The sequence below is a fragment of the Pleurodeles waltl genome, chromosome 3_1 (assembly GCF_031143425.1).
Source record: "Pleurodeles waltl isolate 20211129_DDA chromosome 3_1, aPleWal1.hap1.20221129, whole genome shotgun sequence".
Taxonomy (NCBI): domain Eukaryota; kingdom Metazoa; phylum Chordata; class Amphibia; order Caudata; family Salamandridae; genus Pleurodeles; species Pleurodeles waltl.
Genome location: NC_090440.1, coordinates 812,663,040 through 812,688,136, shown reverse-complemented (window position 1 = coordinate 812,688,136; position 25,097 = coordinate 812,663,040). Strand labels below are relative to the sequence as shown.

General features: G+C 45.7%; 1 protein-coding gene across 1 annotated transcript in view; it reads right to left on the bottom strand.

Annotated features, from left to right (window-relative positions):
- The window catches only part of PDE3B (phosphodiesterase 3B), a 1,361,488-nt gene extending 1,341,216 nt beyond the window's left edge, over positions 1–20,272 (bottom strand). The window contains exon 1 of the mRNA XM_069223694.1: positions 19,289–20,272. Within this exon, the coding sequence (XP_069079795.1) occupies positions 19,289–20,062 (774 nt within the window). The 5' untranslated portion in view covers positions 20,063–20,272. The remainder of the gene's footprint in view (positions 1–19,288) is intronic.
- Positions 20,273–25,097: the final 4,825 nt, after the last annotated feature.

The following is a 25,097-nucleotide window of genomic DNA, read 5'->3' as shown; positions in this document are numbered from 1 at the left end:
TTGGGCCAATGGCAGCTCCTGGTGCGTGGTTGCGTTTATTTACAAGAACGTAGAGGACTTTCCTTAAAAAGCTTAGCTCTTTTTTTGCACAGATAGCTAAGTTTACACCCAGTTCAATAAACTCCATTATCAGTACTGAAAACCCGGAAGTTTTAAAGCCATGATTTAAAGAACAAAATATTGGGGAAAAAAAAAACATTAGTGACTTGCCCTAGCAAGAGGATAAAGCCTGACTGCTACAAGCTTAGAGAAAAATACAAACCTTTTCTGATGAAGTTAGATTTATCCTGCGACAATGAAGCTATACTTAAATCATTACATAAAATGCACACGAGGTTTTGGGTGTCATGCCCAACCAAATCCAAAAGCCTTACATACCCGGCACACTCCTTCGCTCATGGCGGAGTCCCAGAATACAAACTACGACATTCTATTAGGAAACTAACATCACACTTTCTTAAAGCCAATACTAGATGGTGATTATGCAGTAGTATGGGACGGAGAATCACTTTTTGCAGCTTCTCTTACAGATTTACCGCACCTGGCATTAAAGGGGAAATACTGAGGTGGGCACTTATTCATGCTCAATAGAGTGATTTAGAAAGCTGACGATGTAGACTCTAATCGAAACGAAAGCAGCCAAAACATAATTTGTGGACAAAAAAAAAAATCACATCTTTAGTAACACGCAGTAGCAAAATGTAATAGGCATCGACATTTAACATGACACTATTTTTTTGGATTTAACGAGGGCCAGGACACTACTTCATTTAAGTTTTAAAACTGTATACGTCATTGTTAGGCTAGGAAAAGATCCCGTGCTCTAGAGAGCAAGGTATAGTGTTTTGACACGACCTCTGACACCCACAGAAGGGCTCTGCGGTCAGAGGGACAAAAAGTATATAATCCTTTAGGTAAAAAAATTGTCAACTCACCGGACTCTAGACTACCGACTGACTGCAGCAAAATGATGGTAGCAGCTGACAGGCCTTTTAACCATCGCCTACTGGCATCTTGTGTTTTAAATTTATGTGCCAGTCCACTGCAACAAGGTCTATTATCCATGCATGTGGGAAATCAATGTCTTGAGTACGTACAAAACCGTGAGTTCACGGGATCAATATGGAGAGCTTAAGACACAGGTTGTTGTTGCCAAACAAGGTTCCATTTTATATTAGCTATATGGAAGTAGTACATAAGATGTAGACCTGCAACAAGCAGAAATCCACAGATGTGAATTACAGGTTCCCAGAACATTCTAGGTTTTCCTTGAAACAGGTCAAGACGGATGGATGTTGACGGAGGAGACAGAGGGCACGGTTCAAGCAAGGACATTTTCCCCTAGTCCCTTCCTTGCCTGAGAAATCCTACTCAAGCAGGAATTACAATCCTTGTTAAGGTGAGGCACAAGCAAACCCCAAATTATCCCGTGTTCAACCCTCTGGTAGTTTGGCACAGATCAGTCAGGCTTAACTTAGATAATGTGTATTTTTACAGCACTTTAAAGTAATACATTCTTTATTTAAATGTACTCTTTTTCTAATTTGGTGTGGTTTTCAGGTTGTGTTCTCTTCACTTTAAGACCAAAACACAAAAATCAGTAGAATCAGAGATCAGTAATTTTGAATATTTAAGTTAAAATAGCACCAAAAAAGCACAAAACGTCAACTGTGGTTATCTGATCGCGCCAGACTGGGACAAAGTCACCAGTACAGGCTGACCGAAATGGAAAGCCATCCAGTTACAGGGACTCAATTAGACCTGCTCAATATAGTTTTTAACATGGTTAACAGAGAAATAAATGAGAATTAGAGGTGATCACAAAACTGGAGGGAAAACAAAAACCTCAGAACTGGAAAAGAAGCACCAAAAAAGTGGCTAAAGGGAGGAATCATAAGAATTTAACTTTGACTATTCTCACTTGTCTCACTTGCTTATGAATGTTGTGCACAGATGTGTCCTAAAAAGTGTTAACATCTTCCCACACTAACACTTCTGAGTGGTAAAAGGCCACGTGGTAATAACTATTTGCTGAAATCCTTATTTGACAAACTAAATTTCATCTAGTTGGCAATCTTTGAGCAGTTTCATTTTATAGTCTGCAGTCACTCATGAAGTCGCAGTTTGTGCATTGGATGATCAGTCTCAGAGAGGAAGTTCAAAGAATACGTTTATTTTTTATCTAGCACAAAAAAGTACCCTGTTGGAATTTCTAAGCAGTGTAAATATTAGATGTTACTATAATCAAATTTGGACAAAAACATTTATAAATTTTCGAAAGGTAGGCTAAATCTTGCCATGATTGAAAGTCAAGGCATTCAGCCTTGCATTTATCGCTGGCAATAATTAATAATCTCCACCTTGCTTATTAGATTCCATAATCTGCAGTTCATTACTCCTATGACTGTGCAATGGGATCCTTTTGGATGAGAGGGACTGGATGCAGGGTTCAAATGTCACTCTTAAGAATGACTTGATTAGCTTTAGTTGCACACATAGCTATACTGGGGTTTCGGATTGGTGCTAAAATGGCTCTGCAAGTGGGGCCTTTGAACTTCAGGTACATTGTCCCCTGCACATTACCCAAATTATTCTGGGCTGAGCAATCTTTCAAGAATAGAGGTCAACTTTTCTTACAAGGTATGTTGTGAGATACTCTGGACTGGAGACAGAAATGATCCTACCTTAGGTAATAGTTTCAACATGAACTTCCACTTAGTAACTGACTCGCGCCCCTCCCCCCCCACACACAGTGTTATCAGTTATGTTTTTTCCGATCTCACAAGGGAGGTTATCAATGAATATGGCACAAGTGATGTGATATGGGAGGCTATAAACAGTGTATGGGGAGGCACAAGTTAGGTATCTTAGGGCTCGAGTGGTTACTCAAAATAACCATTATGGGTCACTTACATTTTTTTAAAGTTTAAAATGTGTTCTCGTCATTGACATTTTCGTGTAACTATGGTCACTTTAACCTTTGTTTTTGTCTTGTGAAACTTTTTTTTTTAGGTAAAGTAAAAATAAAAGGGGTGGATTTTAGGTAAGGCAGATCCACTGGGTTTGTCAAAGGCTTAGAACATCAAAATCCAAAATATGAAATGTGGGCCTACTGGCATTATCACAACATAAGCGCACATCAACATATATAAAGTTGACTTACTGGCTTTGTCAATGAATCAACACAATTTATCATTAACCATATAATTCAATGTAATTCCATCTACATATATTGTAATGGTTAATAATAGTCACAAGTATTTTAAATAAAGAATTCTTAAAAAAAAAAAAAATTATGGAATACCACTATAGTCACACAGCACTTACATACATGAAAGACCCACACAGTATTACAAAAATAAAAGGTACTTTATTATACTAACACAAATACTAAAATACTGTATAGGCAATACAGTACTAGAAGGTGAGTAAACACACTATTATATACACATTATAATTCAGGAATTGGCATAGAAGACAGTAAAATAGCAGAATAAAATGGAGACCCCAAGGGGAGCCCAAATCATATACTAAATAAATAAGTGGAATGCGAAAGTCAGTCCCCCACCCATTGAAGTAGAATCTGTAGAGGGAAGCTGGAGGAACTAGAAACCCCGAATGGTGGGTACCAGGGTGCCCCTCAGCGACAAAGAGAGAAGAGGTAAGTACCTGGTTTTCCCCCCCAAAGGTGGATCCTGACAGAAGGGGACCTGCAAATTAAGGGGACCAAGTCCAGTTTGAGTTGAGGTGTCCGGTTGGGGCAGGATTCACTACCTACTCTTCGGGCGTTCCAGGACCAGGCCGACGGTGAAGACAAACAGTCATCTGTGTAGTACTGGACCCAGAGAGGAGTCCCAATAAGTAATGCAGCTGATGTCCCACGAAGGAAGAAGAGTTGCAGTTGGTGTAGGAAGTTGGCTCTGTATGCACTATTTCAAAGTAAGGAATAGTATGCACAGAGTCCAAGGGTTCGCCTTAGAGGTAAGATAGTGGCAAAAAGATAATTCTAATGCTCTATTTTGTGGTAGTGTGGTCGAGCAGTAGGCTTATCAGGAGTAGTGCTAAGCATTTGTTGTACACACACAGGCAATAAATGAGGAACACACACTCAGAGACAATTCCAGGCCAATAGGTTTTTATATAGAAAAATATTTTCTTAGTTTATTTTAAGAACCACAGGATCAAGATTTACAAGTAATACTTCAAATGAAAGGTATTTCATGTAGGAACTTTAAGAACTTTGAATTACCAAAATAGCATATACAGTTTTCACATAAATGACATATACTGTAGCTATTTTAAAACTAGACAGTGCAATTTTCAACAGTTCCTGGGGGAGGTAAGTGTTTGTTAGTTTTTGCAGGTAAGTAAACCACCTACGGGGTTCAAGTTTGGGTCCAAGGTAGCCCACCATTCGGGGTTCAGAGCAACTCCAAAGTTACCACACCAGCAGCTCAGGGCCAGTCAGGTGCAGAGGTCAAAGTGGTATCCAAAACACATAGGCTTCAATGGGGAAGGGGGCGCCCCGGTTCCAGTCTGCCAGCAGATAAGTACCCGCGTCTTCGGAGGGCAGACCAGGGGGGTTTTGTAGGGCACCGGGGGGGACACAAGTCCACACAAACAGTACACCCTCAGCAGCATGGGGGCGGCCTGGTGCAGTGTGCAAACAGGCGTCGGGTTCACAATAGAAATCAATGGGAGACCAAGGGGTCTCTTCAGCGATGCAGGCAGGCAAGGGGGGGGGGGTCCTTGGGGTAGCCACCACCTGGGCAAGCGAGAGGGCCACCTGGGGGTCGCTCCTGCACTGGAGGTCGGATCCTTCAGGCCCTGGGGGCTGCGGGTGCAGTGTCTTTACCAGGCGTCGGGTCTTTGAAGCTGGCAGTCGCGGTAAGGGGGAGCCTCGGGATTCCCTCTGCAGGCGTCGCTGTGGGGGCTCAGGGGGGTCAACTCAGGCTACTCACGGTCTCGTAGTTGCCGGGGAGTCCTCCCTGTGGTGTTTGTTCTCCACAAGTGGAGCCGGGGGCGTCTGGTGCAGAGTGCAAAGTCTCACGCTTCCGGTGGGAAACGCAAGTTGTTTCAAAGTTGCTTCTTTGTTGCAAAGTTGCAGTCTTTGGTGAACAGAGCCGCTGTCCTCTGGAGTTCTTGGTCCTTCTAGATGCAGGGTAGTCCTCCGAGGCTTCAGAGGTTGCTGGACCCTGGGAACGCGTCGCTGGAGCAGTGTCTTTAGAAGTGGGGAGACAGGCCGGTACAGCTGGGGCCAAAGCAGTTGGTGTCTCCGTCTTCTCTGCAAGGTTTTCAGTTCAGCAGTCCTCTTCTTCTTAGGTTGCAGGAATCTAGTTTTCTAGGTTCTGGGGAGCCCCTAAATACTGAATTTAGGGGTGTGTTTAGGTCTGGGAGGGCAGTAGCCAATGGCTACTGTCCTTGAGGATGGCTACACCCTCTTTGTGCCTCCCCCCTGAGGGGATGGGGGTACATCCCTATTGGAGGAATCCTCCAAAATCAAGATGGAGGATTTCTAAAGGCAGGAGTCACCTCAGCTCAGGACACCTTAGGGGCTGTCCTGACTGGTGGGTGACTCCTCCTTGTTTTTCTAATTATCTCCCCTGGACTTGCCGCCAAAAGTGGGGGCTGTGTCCAGGGGGCGGGCATCTCCACTAGCTGGAGTGCCCTGGGGCATTGCAACACGAAGCGTGAGCCTTTGAGGCTCACTGCTAGGTGATACAGTTCCTGCAGGGGGGAGGTGTGAAGCACCTCCATCCAGAGCAGGCTTTTGTTTCTGTCCTCAGAGAGCACAAAGGCCCTCACCACATGGGGTCAGAAACTCGTCTCTCAACAGCAGGCTGGCACAGACCAGTCAGTCCTGCACTGAACAATTGGGTAAAATACAGGGGGCATCTCTGAGCTGCCCTCTGTGTGCATTTTTTAATAAATCCAACACTGGCATCAGTGTGGGTTTATTATTCTGAGAAGTTTGATACCAAACTTACCAGTATTCAGTGTAGCCATTATGGAGCTGTGGAGTTCGTTTTTGACAGACTCCCAGACCATATACTCTTATGACTACCCTGCACTTACAATGTCTTAAGGTTTTGCTTAGACACTGTAGGGGCATAGTGCTCATGCACCTATGCCCTCACCTGTGGTATAGTGCACCCTGCATTAGGGCTGTAAGGCCTGCTAGAGGGGTGACTTACCTATGCCACAGGCAGTGTGAGTTTGGCATGGCACCCTGAGGGGAGTGCCATGTCGACCTAATCATTTTCTCCTCACTAGCACACACACAAGCTGGCAAGCAGTGTGTCTGTGCTGAGTGAGAGGTCCCTAGGGTAGCATAAGACATGCTGCAGCCCTTAGAGACCTTCCCTGGCATCAGGGCCCTTGGTACCAGGGGTACCAGTTACAAGGGACTTACATGGGTGCCAGGGTTGTGCCAATTGTGGAGACAATGGTACATTTTAGGTGAAAGAACACTGGTGCTGGGGCCTGGTTAGCAGGGTCCCAGCACACTTCTCAGTCAAGTTAGCATCAGTATCAGGCAAAAAGTGGGGGGAACTGCAACAGGGAGCCATTGCCTTACAGTCGGTCAGTGGTGTGAAAAAACTACCAAGAAGCCTTGGCAAAGATAAGAGTCGCATAAGAGTTGCAGAGCTGCCAGGGGAACAAGAAGGTCCAGGGGAATTCACCCAAGGAGGGGAGTCCCAGGCAACCCTCAGCAGTGAGGAGAGTCGAAAGACGAGGATGCAGCCCCACAGGGAACAGGAGTCACAGTGAGGCCCAATGAGCAAACCTGGAGAGGAGTCGCACGTCGCTATCGGAACATGCAGAAGACTGTGCTTTGCAGGGAAGAGTGCTGGAGGCTGGGGCTACACCGAGCCTGCAGATCCCTTGGAAGAAGAGCCAACAAGCCTTGGTAGCTTCAAGAGTGGCAGTGCACAGGGGTACTTTCCTGCAAGGAGAGGCAAGGGCTCATTGTCTCCCAAGTTGGACAGCTGGTAGAGAAGACCAAGGGGACCACCCTAGACCACCACCTGTGATGCAGGATCCACGCAGTTCTGGAGAGAGGATCTACACAGTCTGTTATCGTTGCAGTTGGTGCCTGCGAACGCAAGGGAGTGACTCCTTTACATCCAAGGGAGATTTCTTCTTGCTTGTTGTGCAGGCTAAAGACTCAATGCCCTCAGAGGATGCATAGCCAGGGAAATGTTGCAGTTGTTGGAAGGAGCCGGAGAAATGTTGCAAAGCGGAGTGATAGCTGGAGTTGCAGACTAAGTTCCTGGAGGGTCCAGTTGCACTCCCGGTGGCCTGAAGATGAAGTAAGCAATGCAGAGGAGTCCTGCTGGAATCTTGCACGTCGAATCTGAAGACCCACCCTGGAGGAAGACCTTAAATAGCCCAGGAAGGGCAATTGGTCATCTAGCAGGGTGACTACCTATCAGGAGGGGGCTGTGATGTCACCTGCCTGACCTGGCAACTCAGATGCTCCCAAGGGCCTATGCCCACCTTGGATTCAAGAGAGCAAAATCAAGTGGCCACCTGGAGAAGCTCTGAGCACCACTGCTGAGGTGGTGATGGATAGGAAAGTAGTCACTACCCTTTCCATTGTCCAGTTTCGCGCTAGAGCAGGGACCGGGGGTCCCTGGACTGGTGCAAACCAGTTTATGCAAGGGGGACATCAAACATGCCCTGCAAAGCATACCGGTGGCTTGGGAGGGCTACCCCTCCCAAGCCATGTAACACCTATTTCCAAGGGAGGAGGGTGTTGCCTCCATCTCCCAAAGGAAATCCTTTGTTCTGCCTTCCTCTGCTTGAGCAGGCTAAGCAGCAGGAGGAGGGCAGAAACTGGTTTAAGGGGTGGAAGAAGTGCGGGCTGCCCGGAAAACCCCAGAAAACTGGTAGGAGCAATGCTGGGAGTCCCCTAAGGAGCCCCCAGAGTGCATGGTATCGTACACCCAATACTGGCAACAGTATTGGTGTATGATTCTGACATGCCTAGGTTCGGCATTACCATTATGTAGATGGACCCTATTTGCCAGGACTGTTGTATCCGTTTTGGGAAGGGAGCAGGGGGATTCCCATGACTGAGCCATATAATGGCCCCATTGACAACATACTCCCAGGATTAATGGCAGCAGTGTCCCAGGGACCCCATTCCCCAGGACACAGAGCTGCTCCTTATGCAGGAGAGCACAGACAGGGAGAAGAAATCCAACTCCCTGCCCACACTCTCCCATGCAAGGAGCATAGGTTTGCTCCCACCTACATAAGCAGAAAGAAAAGCTACTGCTGCTAGGCAGGAGCAAACCAACGCAGCTGGCTCCTGCTGCACTCTGAATGGATGTAAGTTGGGGAACCTGCGGGCCACAGCCCTCCTCAGTGGCCATGACCTCACACTGCTGTATGTGCATAGCAATTTTCTATTCCTTAGGCCCGGGGATGGTGTCCCTGTGGTCACATAATGGCTTAAGGGGGAGTGCACACTCACCCCCTCCACTCATCATGATGCGGCGCATGAGATGGGGTCCCCAGTGACATGTAATGACTCACGGAGAGGGCAGCTCACCCCCTCCACTAAAATACAAGTGGGACTACCCTTCCCAGGCCCTCCCATGGGTTAATAATACTGAAGAGAGACTTTTAATTATAAATTTTGACCTAGATCAACTGTAGAGGCAAATAAAAAAAAACATTTTGGCCCACCAGGCTGAGTGTGTCAGGGAATACCTACCCTACCCCCTATATGTTTTTCAATCTTTGCAGGGCAGCGGGCTGAGTCTCAGAGTCCTAAAATGGCTGCCGCAAAATCATTGTTGATGTTGTGGCAGCCAATCAGATCATATCATTTGAACTGTCAGGTCTGCAGACGCTCCATAGTGTGAAACATACACACATTTTGAATATTAGTTTCTCAAAAACTGCAGAATGGCTTTCCACTAAAAACGCAGTTTTTAGATCATCAATTCTCTTCGATTGTATGACACAACCATGAATGCCTGCCTGAACCACGCATGCCTACACAACGTGGTCAGACCCATGACAGCTTCTTTACCATGCATTCCTTTACAATGGATTTTGGTAAAGGAATATGCTTGGTAAATCGCACCCTGCCCCTGCCTACACTGCCCCTATCGCCCGATACCCGAGCCCTGCAATCCACCCCACCCCCTTCCCGAGCCCTAAAACTGGCCCAGCCCTGCCCTTAAAACTACCCTGAGCCCTGCAACAGACCGGCCCTGCCCTTAAAACTACCCATCCCCCCTCCCCCGCCAAGGCCTAAAAGCCTGCTCCTTCTTAACTACTCCGACCCCATTCACCTGCCCTGAGCCATAAAACCCAGACCAAGCCCTTAAAACTGCCCAGATTCCCCCTACCCTCAGCCCTTTAAAGAAAAAAAACCTACCCCACCCATACTGAGCTCTAAAACCACCCCAGAAAACTACCCCACTCCCCCAACCTGGCCCCACTCCCACTTACCTCTCCTGATACTTCCTGTTCCTATCTCCAGCCCCTTTCTAAAAACTATCCTGACTCCAGCCCTAACACTCACCCACACCCCTGAAAACTGTCCTTTCCCCTTTAAAGCTACTCCTACTCCCTGCCCTGAGCCTCTAAAACCCTGTCCTGTGTCAAAAAAATCTAACCAGACCCCCACCCGCCCTGAGCCCTAGAACCGCCCCCACAAATCCAGTCCCACTTACCTCTCCCGATTCTTCCTCATCTGCGCCCATCCGCACAGCTGGATCACAGACCCTTCTCTGCTTTAACCAGTCATAATCATGATTAAGGCAGAGAACGGGAGACTCATGGTTTAGGCAAGTATTGTTACGCTTGCGCGGAAACAGCACGTGTGGCTTAGCCCGCGTTGTTAAGGCCGTTTCCCATTCCGTCAGTTGTTTCAGCTGTATTACTGTTCAACTTTCCGTAGGAAAACTGCATGGGGAAAACAAGTTCTCCCCTCCTTCCCCTTTTCTTAGCCGGTGCGTAACTGATCACCAAGAAACTTTCCATGAAGAAGCTGAAGTAGATGACTTTTCTAAAAAATGTCATGAAGATTTGTCAAATAGCGCCAAAGTTATTAGCACAAGTATTACACTCACTGTGTATACATACATACATATAGAGACATTACAAATTATTGGCATCCTGTTGCCAACAGGTTTACCGTAGACTGTTAAAGTATATAATAGTTTCATTATTAAATGTACCCTTGCTCTTAGAGGGAAGTGGGGTGGTGCAGAAAGCACAATAGGCAGCAGGGATTTTTTTTAAATAGGATTAAAAGGGGTGGGGGCTGCCATGCCCCTCCGGGGGGGGCAGATAGGGCAATTACCCCATATCTGCTACCTACCCGGGCCAAGAGGTGCAGAAAGCCTACTAAACACAAGGGTTTGTTTTGTTTGTTTTAACACACAGAGGTGGGGTCGCCACTGTAAGTAAAGGGGGCAACACTCTTTCTGCGCCCCCCCACCCCATGGGGGCAGATAGGGGCAATTACTTCTGATCTTCCCTGGGGGGAGAGGGCAAAAGGCCTGTATTATGGCAGCAATATATATTTTTAATAAAATAATGGAGCAAGCCTTTCCTCTCATACCCTCAGGCCCCACCCTCACCCCTAAAACCTCAACAGTCTTTCTGTACCCCTGCGGATTAAAGCATTCTATCCCAATGGCAAGAAAGAGGACACTTGGTTCCTTTGGCCGCAGTTTTTACATATGGACCAAGAGAGTTGACTAACTCAGTATTATCCTACTATTAATGGTGAACAGCTGCACTTTTTTGGCTTGAGTAGGCTGCCACCTGAAAAAACCTACCAGACCCAGACAGTCCAGTAAACTAGACATCTGAGGGAGTCCAGGTTTATGTGCTTTGCTTGCATTCCACATCATTTTCTCACCCACAATGCCCCGTGAACCTTAAAGGTTGACTAAAAATAACAGTTTTCCTCATATGTCTGAGGAAATCTTGTGAAATCTGCAGGAAGCCACAAATTTGCTACCACACAGCATCCTCACGTGTGGGTGGACCAAGAGACCTTGACACAAAAGACCCTTAAGTGCTACGTGGAGAGATCAGCAATAGGGGTAGCAGTAAGATTTGGGGTAATGTTCACCTGCCACCTATGGCAACCTACCATTCACAGACAGTTTTTGCAAAGAACACAACCAGGGGACTCCAGGCTGGTGGGCCTGGTGTGAATCCCATGATGTTTTCTTTGCCTGAAATATAGCATTCTGTGATAGAAACTTCCGGAATCCACAAAATGCCTACCACTAAGCATTGAATGACCTCCGATGGATCCGTTCCTGCTGCTGGCACTAGGCCCAGACACAGAAGTGGGACAGCACTTTATCGGTACACATTGGGTAATGCTGGTAGGTATTTTGTGGATTCTTGCAGATTCTGGAAGTTTCCATCACAAAAATGTAAGGAAAATGAATGATGTCAGGTAAAGTTTAAAGTTTGTAGGGCACTGTTGGTTAAAAAAATATATATATATATAAAATCTGCACAAGTCACTCCATCTTAGATTCCACCAGTTGTCTAGTTTTTAAAAATGTGTAGCTTTGCTAAGATTCCCTAGGTGCCGCCTGAGCTATGGTCCAAAACCTACAGCTACCTACATTGGGAAGAAAGGGTCATTTTTCAGTGGAAAAATGTGATACACCCATCCTGCGGTTTTGTGCAGTTTCCTGTTGTGGGCACTAGGTCTACCCACACAAGTGAGGTACCATTTTTATAGGAAGACTTGGGGAAAAACTGGGTGGAAGGAAGTTTGTGACTCCCTGCAGATTCCAGAACAGAAATTTCAGGAAATGTAGTTTTTTAGTCAAAGTTTCAGGTTTGCAAAGGATTCTGGGTAAAACAACCTGGTGAGAGCCACACTAGTCACACCATTCTGGATTCCCCTGGGTGTCTAGTTTTCCAAAATGTACAGCGTTACTAGATTTCCCTAGGTGCCAGCTGAGCTAGGTACCAAAATCCACAGCTAGGTACATTGCCAAAGTAAACAAATAAAATAAATAAAAAGGGGGGGCTCAGTTTTGAGTGGAAAAATGTTATGTGCTCATGTTGCATTTTGGGCAGTTTCCTGTTGGGGGTCTACCCACACAAATGAGGTACCATTTTTTTTTTTTTTTTATCTGCAGACACGTGGGGAGCGCAGTATGGTATGTTATTACCAATTGGATTTTCCTGTATTTCCCATATTTGTGCCTTCTAAATGTACGCCAGTGTGTCAGAAAGACGACACTTTGAAGAATACCCTCTATATCATATGTTCCTATGGGTACCCACAAATTCAGGGATGTACAAATAACACTGCTCCTAAACTCTACATTTTGTGCCCTTTTCAGAAATACATAGGTTATCTTGATACCCATTTTTCACTCTACATATTTTACCATATGAATTGATCTATGCTCAGTACACAAGGAAAAAAACATTGTACGGTGCAGCTCAGGTGTTGGCTCTGGGAGAACCCACAAACCCTATTACATGCCCACAACCAAAAGGATGTAGCGCATATGTAATGGTACATTGCTTTTGCAAAAATCGGCCATTGTGACAAAACTTTACAAATGAGGCTGTTTTTTCCCTACTCTTAAAATATTTCTTTATTTCAACACTTACAGCCTGATTTAGATTTCAGTTGACAGAATACTCTGTCACAACGGTAACATATCCCGTCAGCAGAAATATCAATCCCATTATTTTATATGGGATTTATAGTTCAGAGGACAGGATATCAGTCACTGATGTGACGCAGTACTCCGTCTGCTGCAAATCAAAATCTAAATCAGGCTCTTAGTTTCTTTGGGAAAAACTTGAGAGATCTACATATATGACCACCTTGCTGAGTTCTGAATGTTATCCACTTTTCAGACATATACAGCTTTCCTGGATCACCAATGGGTTTCCACCACAAACTGGTAGTAGGTTGAAAAAAAATCACACACACACACACACGAAATATGTGCTACCTCTTTAAAAAAATGCCGAAGCAGCGATTAACAAAAAAAATATATGTATAGTATTTTTGACTCAGCTCTGCATGTTCCTGAAAGCTGGAAACATCATGACTTCAGCACAGCAAACCGTTCACTGGTGCCATTTTTATGAATAAAAGATACTTTTATCCAGAGCATTGTTTTCCTACTTCTCCCAGAAAACTCAAATTTTAGCTATAAATTTGGCTTTTTTCTTGGGCCCCTCCAGGAGGAATCCACAAACCCTGGGTAGCTTCAGAATCCATGGAATGTTGCAAAAAAGGACATAAGTTAGCTGTGGATACCATATGTGGACAAAATGTTGTGGTGGCCTAAGCATAAACTACCCCTATTAGGCCAAAAGGACTCAGCACTGGAGGAGTGGGGGGGGAGGCCCAGCAGCTAAGGGATTAAATAAATTTATATTGCCTGAATTGTATAGCATAGTACCTGCATGTTGGTTTTTCTGTAGTATTTGTGTTCTGGTAAACAAAATTCCAGATATAAATTCACAGTGGAAGACCACAGAATAAAGGCATATTTCAAACCTCTTAGATATATTCCCAAGTTCTGAATCCCAAGATTCTTAAGAGGCCAACAAAGGTTTACCTGCTTATAACAACATGAGTAAGGCGAAACCACCATCTACTAGAAAGACGGAAAAATTAACACTGGCAAAAAGCAAATAGGTCTTGCTTTTGCAATATTTTTGTCAGTATTGGTCAGCATCAGCGAAAACAAATAAATAAAAGTTACTGCTGATCGGGACTGATATTTATAAATAACCAATAACAAACATGTATTATATGTGTTGGTGTGTGGTAATGCAAGTGCACACACATAACTGCACAGGACTGATATTTTGTTTTTTTTAACCACCTGTGTGCGCTTGTGTGTGTATTTTCAAAGGGAAAAAAAGGAAAAGTTAAAGGGACATAGGTAAAAATGTCAGTTAAAACGTACCGTTTTAAGGGGCAAGACCAATGAAGTTCACCACTAACAGTTACCTAAAGTAACAAGTGCCAAAGCCATGCGCAGTGTTATCTCAAGGATTTCATTTCTGGTGCTGTAGCAATGTTATCAGTGGCACCAGAACATGTGATGAATTAAGTAATATCTAAGGTAATTTACACTGCATGACGAGGGTGTGAGTTCTAGTTACCTTAGGGCATGAGTTATAATTAACTGAGATAACTATAACTGGTGAATTTATATGATTTTAAAACGGTATGGTTAACTCACATTTTCACATAAATATTATCTCTCAAACTGGACTTACAATCATAGTCATTCTCTTTGGGGGGTGGCTCACCACACTTATCTAGACTGGTATTAAAAAGGAAATAGCTACATTTGCGCAAGAAAACATATTTCCCTTAATATCCCTTGCAAAAATGATGGTGCAGCTAATTTGGTGCGTGAGGTGGTCCTTTATATATTGAATATACAATGAATGTTTAATGTATGTATACTTTATTCTCTTTGAAGTCGAGTCCAGAATTGGTTAAAGGGATATGCTAAATATATTTCAAACTCTGCCATTGACGCTTGCAATCCAACACCGGGCATTCCTGGGAATCTTACACTCTGAGGTTTTGCTATTATAAACATACAGTACCTGAAGCTTAACACTGACGTTTTGTTTTGAAATAGTGTTTACTTGCAATCTTAGCTCCCTGTATTCAGCAGAATTCATTAACAGGCCAGCTATTCCCACAAAGTGGAACATGTAATGCTTTTAAAGAGAAATCTTGCCTAGATTTGAGAACAGAATCTGATGTTATGACACGACCACAACGGTTCGAAGTAAGTAGTTCTTATACCAATGAATCACAGAGTATTTCATACAATTTAGCCATTCTTATGATAGTGCCAGGATTAGGAAACAATAGAGGCAAAAATCAAGTATATGTAGTTATATTAGATGACAACTGCAAACGAACAAGCAATTCAAGGATACTTTATTCTATGTATAAAATAAGGCTGAAATATACTAGAATTTTATACACGGTCGTAAGTAATGAAAAAAAACGAAAATTCCACAATATGCAGCTAGCCCACCAATGGATTTCCTACCTTTATCATTTTTAATATGAGATTTATTTGGCTCTAACTATCCGAAGCAGACACAAGATATCAATTTGGTAGGTTGCCAGTCCAATTTAGGAGTGGATACAGATGGTAACTAACAAATGGGTAAATAGAGTATAAGTGTTTATAGAAAGAGAAACCCTACCATGTCACCTTAAATGTTTAAATATGCATTTAGAACATACAAATTGAAACTTTGAGCAATTAAAGGTAAATCCATGCCCGTTACCAAAAAAAAATCTTAATTTTAAAAGAAACAAAGTCTTGCAAAACAAGCATTGCAAATTAGTTTTATCACAACTAATAACACACAAACTGATAGTGCCAATTGTAATATTGCTTACCGGACAGATATTTCGAGGTGTAAATATCTTTGAATGTTATATGCATTTTTTTTTACTGTCCATTACAATCATCAGCAATAACACACTCCAATTTGCCTAATCTAAAGCATAATCTCAGTCTTCCCTAATTGTGTGAAGAGTATAGCAGGTGTAACCAACAGGGAAACCTCTGTCCATCAGTACTTAAGCTAGGTCTCGTTAGGAACTGGGGTCATTCGCCCTTAACCATATAAGAAATTGACTTTAAGGTTACAGCTATAGAAATGTAAACAGCGCGACACGTATATAAACATTGAGGCAAGGTTAGAAACGTCCACATGCTTCAGCAAAGTTTAAAGAGTAAAAATTTAACTAAATCAAGTTTTGCGAGATAAAGCTTGGTTACCGGGTCTCACGTTTTTTCAAGGTTGAACAGATTTGGGTCAGGGCAGGTTTTAAATGTGCCGAATTTTCAGTTCATTGTATCTTACTAAAATGCCACATGACGTAAAATGACGATGTTGCAGTACAAAACAACCTCAAAAAGTATTTTGAAAATCCTATGAACATTTTTCTGAAAGGCAATCTACATATGGTTGGTAGGTAGTACACACTACATTTTAACTTCTGGTTTGACTATACATGTGTACACATTTTGAGGAAAACATGGTAAACGCAAAATTGCGCTATAAACTATAGCTGTTTTACCTGGAAAATAAAAATAGGAAAGTATGTCATCGATTTTCAGTATCCTGCTAAAATAAAGTCATGTTATAAAGCCATGAAGGGGAACATTTCAGAAACAGATGTGCTTAAGTTAGCAACCTAGCGTTCACATGCTCATGACAGCATAATATGCCAAATGAGCCAACTACAGAGTGACAAAAAAAAAAAAAAAAAAAAAAAAAAAATTCTAAGGACAGAATGCGTCTTAACAGTGTATCCTGCCTGGGTATCAAATCACGTTCTGCTTCTTCAAAAGTAGATAGATAGTACGCCAACGCCGTATTCACTGCGAATTAACCTAACGCAAAAGGTTCGGTCCAGTTTCAAAACAAAATGCGTTTTAGCACAATGAAATATGTATTCGACAGCTTGATGTTTGCAAGTAGAAACGGCCTCCCTGTCAGTGCTACTAGCGTAAGTGTTAGTGAATTGGCCAGACGACTCTGTATCACAAACTGCTTCTTTCGAAAACAACGTTCACTGCCTCAAACCATTAGTGTCAGGATGAAAACGTCAATATATTGCGGACTAATACAGCATGAACCTTAACAGGGCTAATTACTAATGCCAAAATGACGGAATATTGCAATGCGAATTAAAGATACGACCAAATAACTTAAAATGCGTGAAACATTTCGAGATCATAAAGCCTGCATTGCAGAGCTGCAGTCAATGCTAACGAAACGCACGGTTGATAATGCAGTCCCAGTTCAACGTGTATTGTACCAACTGCCTTTTCCTTCCAAAAAAAAGTGATATCTACAAAGCGCGTCCCCGGTATAAGAGTAAATCTGACAGTACTATGTCCCTAAAATTAAATCTGCAGTCTACACATTAATTCGTGGCATGAACGTTGAAAATAGATATTGCACGGTGGCCAGAAGTCAAACATTTGCAGGAATACGGTTGCTTGGTACGTTATCATTAGCAGGTAAACACCTCGCCTCCAAATGTCCCCTCAAAAGGGTATTCTGATGTGGCCCAGTCACGTGTACCAGCTGAAGTGGACATCTGCTGCCTCTGCATAAATAAGTATTTACTTCCGCGTCTACAACCACCTAGCTGAGCCTAGGATTCAACTAGTAACATGCGGAGAACCTCGTCGCAAGGGGTCAGACTTGGTGCCATGCTCTGACAACAAAGTAAAGTCATGCAGACCGGTACCTACTGCACAAGAAATGGAGGACTTTGTGTGTGTGTGTGTGGGGGCTAAATTTAAACCAAAAAAGCCAACTAATATAAACACATGTAACTTACCAACACTAGAGCATTCGAGTGCAACGAATTCCTACAATTAATACCACGGCACCAAACGGCCAAGGGCAAGCTGCTATTTGCAGTTATGAACATATTTAACTTCGAATGCACCACCTTAACAAGAATCAGTAACAGCATTGCTTATCCCTCTGCCCGAGGTTTAATTAAGACGTATTTTGGAGTGCTGGACGATCTTAACTATGCAGACTGATTACCTCCTTGGGATGCTCCCCAACCTAAAAAATACAAGCCCCTTTCCAGTAATGCACTTTACGTTTCCCAAAATAATTTCAAGAGACTCCTATCAACAAGTCAATGAGAACGAAAAAAACACTCAAAGGCCCCCCTCCCTGAAGTGTGCGCACAGTGCGTCTGTTTACTGTCAGCACAGGCCAACTTGGCGCGGATACAATTTAAATAACTAATCAAATAAGCTACTCAAAGCTTAGGAACAAGACACGAACTGTATGCGATTTAAAACCGCCTAAGAATGGGGAGCAGGTGTATCCCTCGCAGATCTTTTCTTTCGGAGCCTAATGGTTCATTTGAGTTTACTTAGCGGTGTACCCCTGCAGAGGCGAACGTGGCGCTTTCCACGCCCATACCGAAGAGTTATGCATTATAAATGCTCTGGCCTGGTGGTTAAATTGATACTACTCTCAGCGGACACGATTCAAGAAAATACCTCTTAAGTGGTTCGATTATACACGAATCAAGTGTATTTCTAAAGGTAGAGGGAGTAAATTTGGTAAACTGTTCTATAGCATGTTCAGAAATGTCCGCATAGCAAACAACCGCCCCGGCCTCTAACATGGAATCTGCTTCTTTGTAATATGTTATTTCGCACGCTCTTACAATGGCCCGGTGTTGTATTCAACAGAACCGCGTAAATTTCTAGTCTTCTAAAGCAGGGCCGAAAGCATGGAACATAAAGTGCAGAAGCTCCTAAAACACGCGTGTTCCCGTGGTTAGAAACTGCCCCTCTTGGATGACAGGAAAAAGCAGGACTCAAGGTGAATGACAAACATTTCCAGGCAAGAAATCAGTAAAAATGCGATAATCGTGCGAGAGATGCCTACATTAGGCGCCGAACTATAAAACCAACAGATGCAATCACTGAAATTAAGGTTTAGCACTCGTGCAAAGCTTTATTTACCCGTCTGCTATTTTTTCCTAGTACTTCTACTCGACCTCCACTTAATAGGGTGTTTGTACGGATATGCTACCTACGATTTAGTTAGCCGCTGTTCTCTGAAGGCTACATGAGTTAATGTTTAGTTTATCTGTTAATCCTTTTAACAATTCTTCCCCTTTGGATTTTGGAGTGCTACTATCTTCTGCGACGGGCGTTCTACTAGGCTTCGGTTATAGTCGAGTACCGTTTTTTGTTTTGTTAGTTGCTCCCATACTAGTTTGGGTCATTTCTCTCCAGCAACAGGTTTTGGCGTTGCGAGAGGACTACTGATGTTCTCCAACACCTGACCACTGTCACTGAGGCTGGAATGATAAGCACAGGTCTTGTCAGAACAAGTCTCGAAGCACTAACTGCGGAGCTATTTGATGGGGGCAGAGCCGTGGCCCTGTCATTGCACCACCTCAGTTCGGTTACTTTAAAACCGTGGGGTTCCAGGTCAGTTTCTATATATTCTATCTGTGCCCCCTGACTTTTTTTTCCTGTTCTTTTGTATTCAAACAGTTGAGTGAGGCCTTCTCTTGCACCGAGACTTCCCAGCTGTGGTAAGGGAGATGGTTATGACAGCCCCAAGCCATGCAAGGCACTATTCCGGCTGAAACTCTCATTGTTTTACCTGAAACTAAAAGTTGTTTGCCAGCAGCAGCCAGAGCCTCGGCAAGCCTGCCCACCCACACTCATGAACCATGCAGACTTATTGGGCTTATCGCACCTACCTGCTCCCGAGAGATGCAGGGCAGAGACGGTCTCCGGGGCATCTTCCCACTGCCGTAGTAAGTGCTGGAGGTTTCCCCCAGAGACACACAGCTGGACCTCCTGCGGGGCCGGATCACGGGCACCTTCTCTTCAACCCCCACTCCAGGGACGGCCTCCCGGAGCTGGCCGAAGCGGTCCGAGCTGAGGGACAGTAAGGAGCCCACTAGTCCGGCCAGGAACGCGCAGAGGGGCCGGGCGGCAGGAGACAAGGAGCCCAGGCTGGTAACGAACTGCAGCCAGGCCAGGCTGGCGAAGAGCAAAAGCATCACCGCTGTCCGCAACCGGAGGCCGAGGGACAGTGCGAGGAGGGCCACGCATCCCAGCGCGGCGAGCAACCGGCCCGGCTCCCCCGCCGCGCCGGGCAATAGCGCGTCCACCAGGGAACAGCAAGCGGGCAGGGCGAGGAGCCCGAGGCGGCCCGCTCCGCCCCGTCGCTCCCGGGACAGCCAGCCGCTAAGGAAGAAGAAGGCGCAGCCGGTACTGTAGAGGGGGCTGGCCGCCTGCACTAGGCTGATCAGGACGGTTTGCAGCGCCGGCCACCCCGGACTCATGCACAGCAGGGAGGCCAGCAGCACCGCGGACACCGTCCCTGCGGCCGCCAGCCCATGCGGGACAGCCCCGTACAGCACCACTAGCAAGCCTCTCCGCTGGTCGGGCCTCAGCGGGCTGACGGAACTCTTCACATAGCCGTTTCGCAAGCCCTCGGCCGGGCAAGCACTGTCCGTGTGCCTCATCTCGCTTTCGGAGCCCCTCACAGCCTGTCCGCCCTGCTCATTGCATTCAGCCACCCGCTGCCGTTAAGTGCCACGTGCCCTCATACGCAGCCCAGCATGTTTTTCATGAATTTTTAACTGAAACGCGTGGCTTTTATTATTTTTCTTCTCGCTTTTTTCTTTCAGAAAACTTCGAACTCGCTGCTGCCCCCAGCCCTCGGCAGCAGCAATACTCGCGGCAGGCAGAGAGGGAGGGAGGGCAGCGCAGCGGGTGCGCGCACGCAGCTCCCAGCGCCATAGCTGGGACAGCTGTCCTACCCGCCCGCTTGCAACTGTACTCTGACGCGCGCACGTGACTCCAGAAGGTGGCTGCTGAAGCGGCAGCGTCAACAGCGCTCGTCCCAGGCAGCCCCAGCCCAACCGCCGCCCTTGCTCTGATTGGCTGATTGGTGTCAGCGCGTGCTGGAGCTGTGGGAGTATACGCCTGCCAAAGCCAAGGGCAGCGAATATAACTAAGCCCGTGAACTGTTCTTTCGGTGGCAGTATGTGTCTCGGTCCTATGTGTCAACATTTAGGGCAGCCAAGACAGAAAGACAGCCAAGACGGAAAATTTCATGCGCGATGAATGTTAATTATCTTTAGTAATTGTATGGCACGAGGGTAATGCTATTGTACTATATGTATTATTTCAGAGGATTGATCCTAAGCATGGAGTATTGGTATGTATCATGTCTCCGGAGACGTCTTAGATCATTTTTACGAGCGTCACTGTACATTGAAATATATTGTGTAACTGCAGTTATTGAACCTATGGCAGTTATTACTTTTGTACTAAATGTCGCCAGACCACACCTGGGGAAAATGCCCCATACACGATGCTTGCGTAGTTTGTAAAACTGTAAGTTCCAGGTGTATTCTAAGGAGGCAATTTCAGCTTGCACTATCCCTTATCTTTGCCAGCACCGACAATACTTGTACCAGAAACACACACAAAAGTGATGGGAGGCTGCTTGCAACAAGTCAAATCATTGACCGTTAGTGGGGGTAGGACTCCAACCCATCCTTCTTTTGCTCACCATGTCACCTCAGTTTAGACCCTGGCTGAAGAGCTCATAACAAGGATGAAACCAGCCCAAGGTTGCTTGTATTACGGTTCAGGGAGGAGCTGGCTTGGCAGTTCAGGCTGGACTGTTTCTATTGGAGCAGGGTCAAAAATAATTTGCATATGGCAGGGTCCAAATTGAGGTGATATAGTGGTAGTAAAAAGATGAATTGGGATGTGGCCCGAGCAATTGCCAGTGGCTGAGATTAGTTAAAGTATCTCATCGATCACCTTGTTGTTGCAGCTGATGCCCTAAGTACGCCAAATGTACCCAAACGTGGGTCCTGTGCTTATTGTGCCTCTGCAATCAAGCTATACCTGGCTGAAGAGCCCATAATAATGGTGAAGCCGGTCTTAGGTTGCTTGCGTTCTAGCTAAGGGAAGACCTGGCTTGGCAGTTTGGTCTTTTCCCATTGGAGCAGGGTCAAGACTGATTTGCATGTGGCTGAATCCAGTATGGTGGGCGAAAAATGATGGATTGGATGTGTCTTGAGTGATTGTCAGAGGCTGAGGTTATTTCAAGCATTCTATCCATCATCTTGTTGTTGCAGTTGGTGCCCTAAGTATGTAGCATATGCCCAGATGTGGGTCCCGTGCTCACTATACCACTGGAATCAAGCCATACCTGGCTGATGAGCCCATAATAAGGGCAAAACTGGACCTATGTTGCTTATATTCTGGTTCAGGGAGGACTGGCTTGGCAGCTTGGGCTAGACTGTTGCCATTAGAGCAGGGCCAAGACTGATTTGCATATGGCTGGGTCCATACTGAGGTGGTATGGTGGGTGAAAAACAGTGGAGTGGGATGCAACCCGTACCACTGCAATCAAGTCATACCTGGCTAATAAGCCCATAATAAGAGCAAAACTGGTCCTACGTTGCTTGTACTCCGGTTCAGGGAGGACCTGGCTTGGCAGCTCAAGCTGGACTGTTCCAATTGGAGCAGGGCTAAGACTGATTTGCATATAGCTGGGTCCACAGTGAGGTGGTATATATCACCTTGTTTATGTTGCAGTTGATGTCAGTACCAACACAGTTACTAACCACCATGCTTCCACAAGTGTGAGAATTCTGGGCCTGGCCACACAAAGCCTGTTCCAGGCCACACAAAGTTTTAAGAATGTGATGAACGGCTGATATTATTATTTTTTTATGTGTTTTGAATTATTAAACACACTTAGGTCATCTAAAAAATAGACAAATGGCCCCACCATGTGGTGGACTATCACAAGTGCTGATGTGAATAAAGTGCTGAGCCCAGCGAACACATGCTCAAATTAAATAATGGCCTTATGTATAGGAACATGCAGGTTTTGGTGCAGTAGGCAGACAAAATCTGCATATTCATTTCTAAAAACGTGCAATTGGGTGTTATTTATTGCACTAAATAAATTCTGACACAGCAAAATTGGATTTTGTCAGGTGTGCTAAATATCACATCATTTACTAGGCCACTTGCTGTTAGGACTCGCACTCACACACGCACGCTTCTTGCTGCTTCCTCACAAAATAAATCAGCATGTGTGAAAAAAAATAAAAAGTCACGAGTGTGTTTACAGCACAGCACTTTCCTGTAACTTGTGAGGAAAATGACCTTACGTCTGAAGACCGTATATTACATTGCATGTTTGTTTATATTGATAAAAGCAAGTGTTGTCCCATTTGTGAACTGTGTGCCAAGGGGTTTATGGAGACATCAAATTCCTTCATATGAACCGTCAGAAGTGTTTGATGACTCATCATCAGCATGTGTCTGATGACACATCACCAGCACAGCATCCACACCCCTCATGATTGATAACTCATCACCAGCATGTGTCTGATGACTCATTACCAGCACACCAGTCTATAAATAGAACTGCCAAGGTGTTTCCTGTGCTTGGCTTTGAGTCTTCCTTCGTTCGCGGGTGTTCCTGGTTCAGCTGGACTTCCGTGATTCTTTCAGGAGTCGTCTTTTCAGTGTGAGGCTTCACCAGAACTTGCCTCTCTAGAGCGGATTACTTTCGCAGCGGATGGAGATTTTACAAGCAGTAATCCATCTTCCTCAAATATTCAAAACATTCCAGGAGAAGTCGGTTCGTGAGTAATTCCCCTCTTGTCTCCCCGTTTTCAGCCTTCTTGAGTTTAGTGACCTTTTGGTGCATTATGAAATATATTCGTCAGGGGCGTGGCCAAGATGGCGACCGGAGCGTCAGCATAATTTGGAGCTCCACGCTTGGCCTACCAAATATCCTGCTTTAGGACTGCCACTGGATCTCTCCAGCCGGTTGCCACTCAACCAGCCCTCCCTGGCCATATTAGGACCAGGCAGGTCGCTACATGGGACAGCGCAAGGCATGTGCAGTGCCGCGCCTGTGTCGGTTGACTGGCTGGACCCAGGGGACCCATATGGGCGGTGCACGTCGACCCCTCGGCATCCCCTTCCGGATCTCGCAAACTGGCTCGGACCTGGCAGCTCGCCCCGGCCGGGGCTGAGGAGGGGAGCATCGGCTGCCATGCCGGGCCTAGAGACGCCCGTGTGGTGAGGCCTCCGGGAACACCTGCTTTTCGTGAGTGCAACCACGTGGACGCCTTGGTCAGGAGGTGAGGAGCTGCGGGGCCCCCCAGGCGTGGCATGACATGACATGGAGGGCTCGGACCAGTTCTAAGTCCTGTAGCAAGCTCTGGGGCCGGCGGGTCCCGGGGAGGCCCAGTGACATCGCCAATAACGCTGGATACACTTACACGGCGGATGTAATTGAGCCGCCTGGCACTGGCACTATCCCGTACTGGACATGCATAGACTGTTGGTGGTAATGCCACCTTCCCAGTGGTATTGTAGTGTGTAGTGTACAAGCTGAAGAGCAACTACTGGCATAGCCTGGGGGACATGTGAAATCGTCACCTACCGTTTGAGCCAGCCTGGTGCCAACAGCCCACCTTCTTGTGTCCTGGGGGGCCGTGCACGGCAGCGGGACAGCAGGCCTTGCTTTGTTGGTACAGTGGCTGAACATGCCGCGCTCTCCTGTGATTGGACTCTAACAAACGCCCTGTAGACACTGTTTGCAGTCTGTCAACCCGTGAGTCGTCTAGAAGGCACCTGCTGGGGAGGACCCCAATAACAGGAGACCAAATGGGCAAACTGAAAGCATCCAGGACGCCAGGGGTGGCAATGACTGCCCCGGATACTCTGCCCACAGTTTCGGACAGAATATCTTATGCCCTGCAACAGATGGATGCCACTCTTCATAACCATACTTCAAAATTTGAAAAAGTACTACAAACCATCTTGGGCACTAAAACTTCTCTAGAAACAAAGATTGATGCAGTGACACAGGATGTTAACTAAATACGGGCAGATCACCGCAAACTGTCTGAAAGAGTCAGCAAAACAGAGGCGGACATAGCTGTAATACGCCCAACAATAAAGGATCTGCAGGACCATATGAGGTGGTTGAGCACGGAGGTGACAGCATTACAATGCAGAGCGGAGGACGCGGAAGGGAGATCAAGGTGCAGCAATATCCGATTGGTGGGGTTTCCGGAATGAGTGGAAGGCACCAACGTTGAACTGCTCCTGGAGAAGTGGCTCACTGAAACGGTCCTGCAAGACAAGGTGGCTAAATTCTTCCCAGTGGAGCGGGCTCACAGAGTGCCGGGCAGACCTCTGCCACCAGGGGCTTATCCAAGACCTTTGATCACTCGCCTTCTCAATTATCGCAATAGAGACCTCGTGCTCCAACTCTTCCATACACATGGGCTGTGGAAATTCGAAGATGCAAACATTACTGCCTATCCATACTTCACGGCAGAGGTTCAAAAGAAGTGCAACTCCTTCTTTCTGGTGAAACAACGTCTTCAGGAACATAACCTCAAGTATGCCCTATTGTTCCCTGCAAAATTGAGGGTGCAGGATGGCGCAAAAACTCACATAGTCATGTCACCTGAGAAGACCTGGACCTGGCTCCATGCCAAG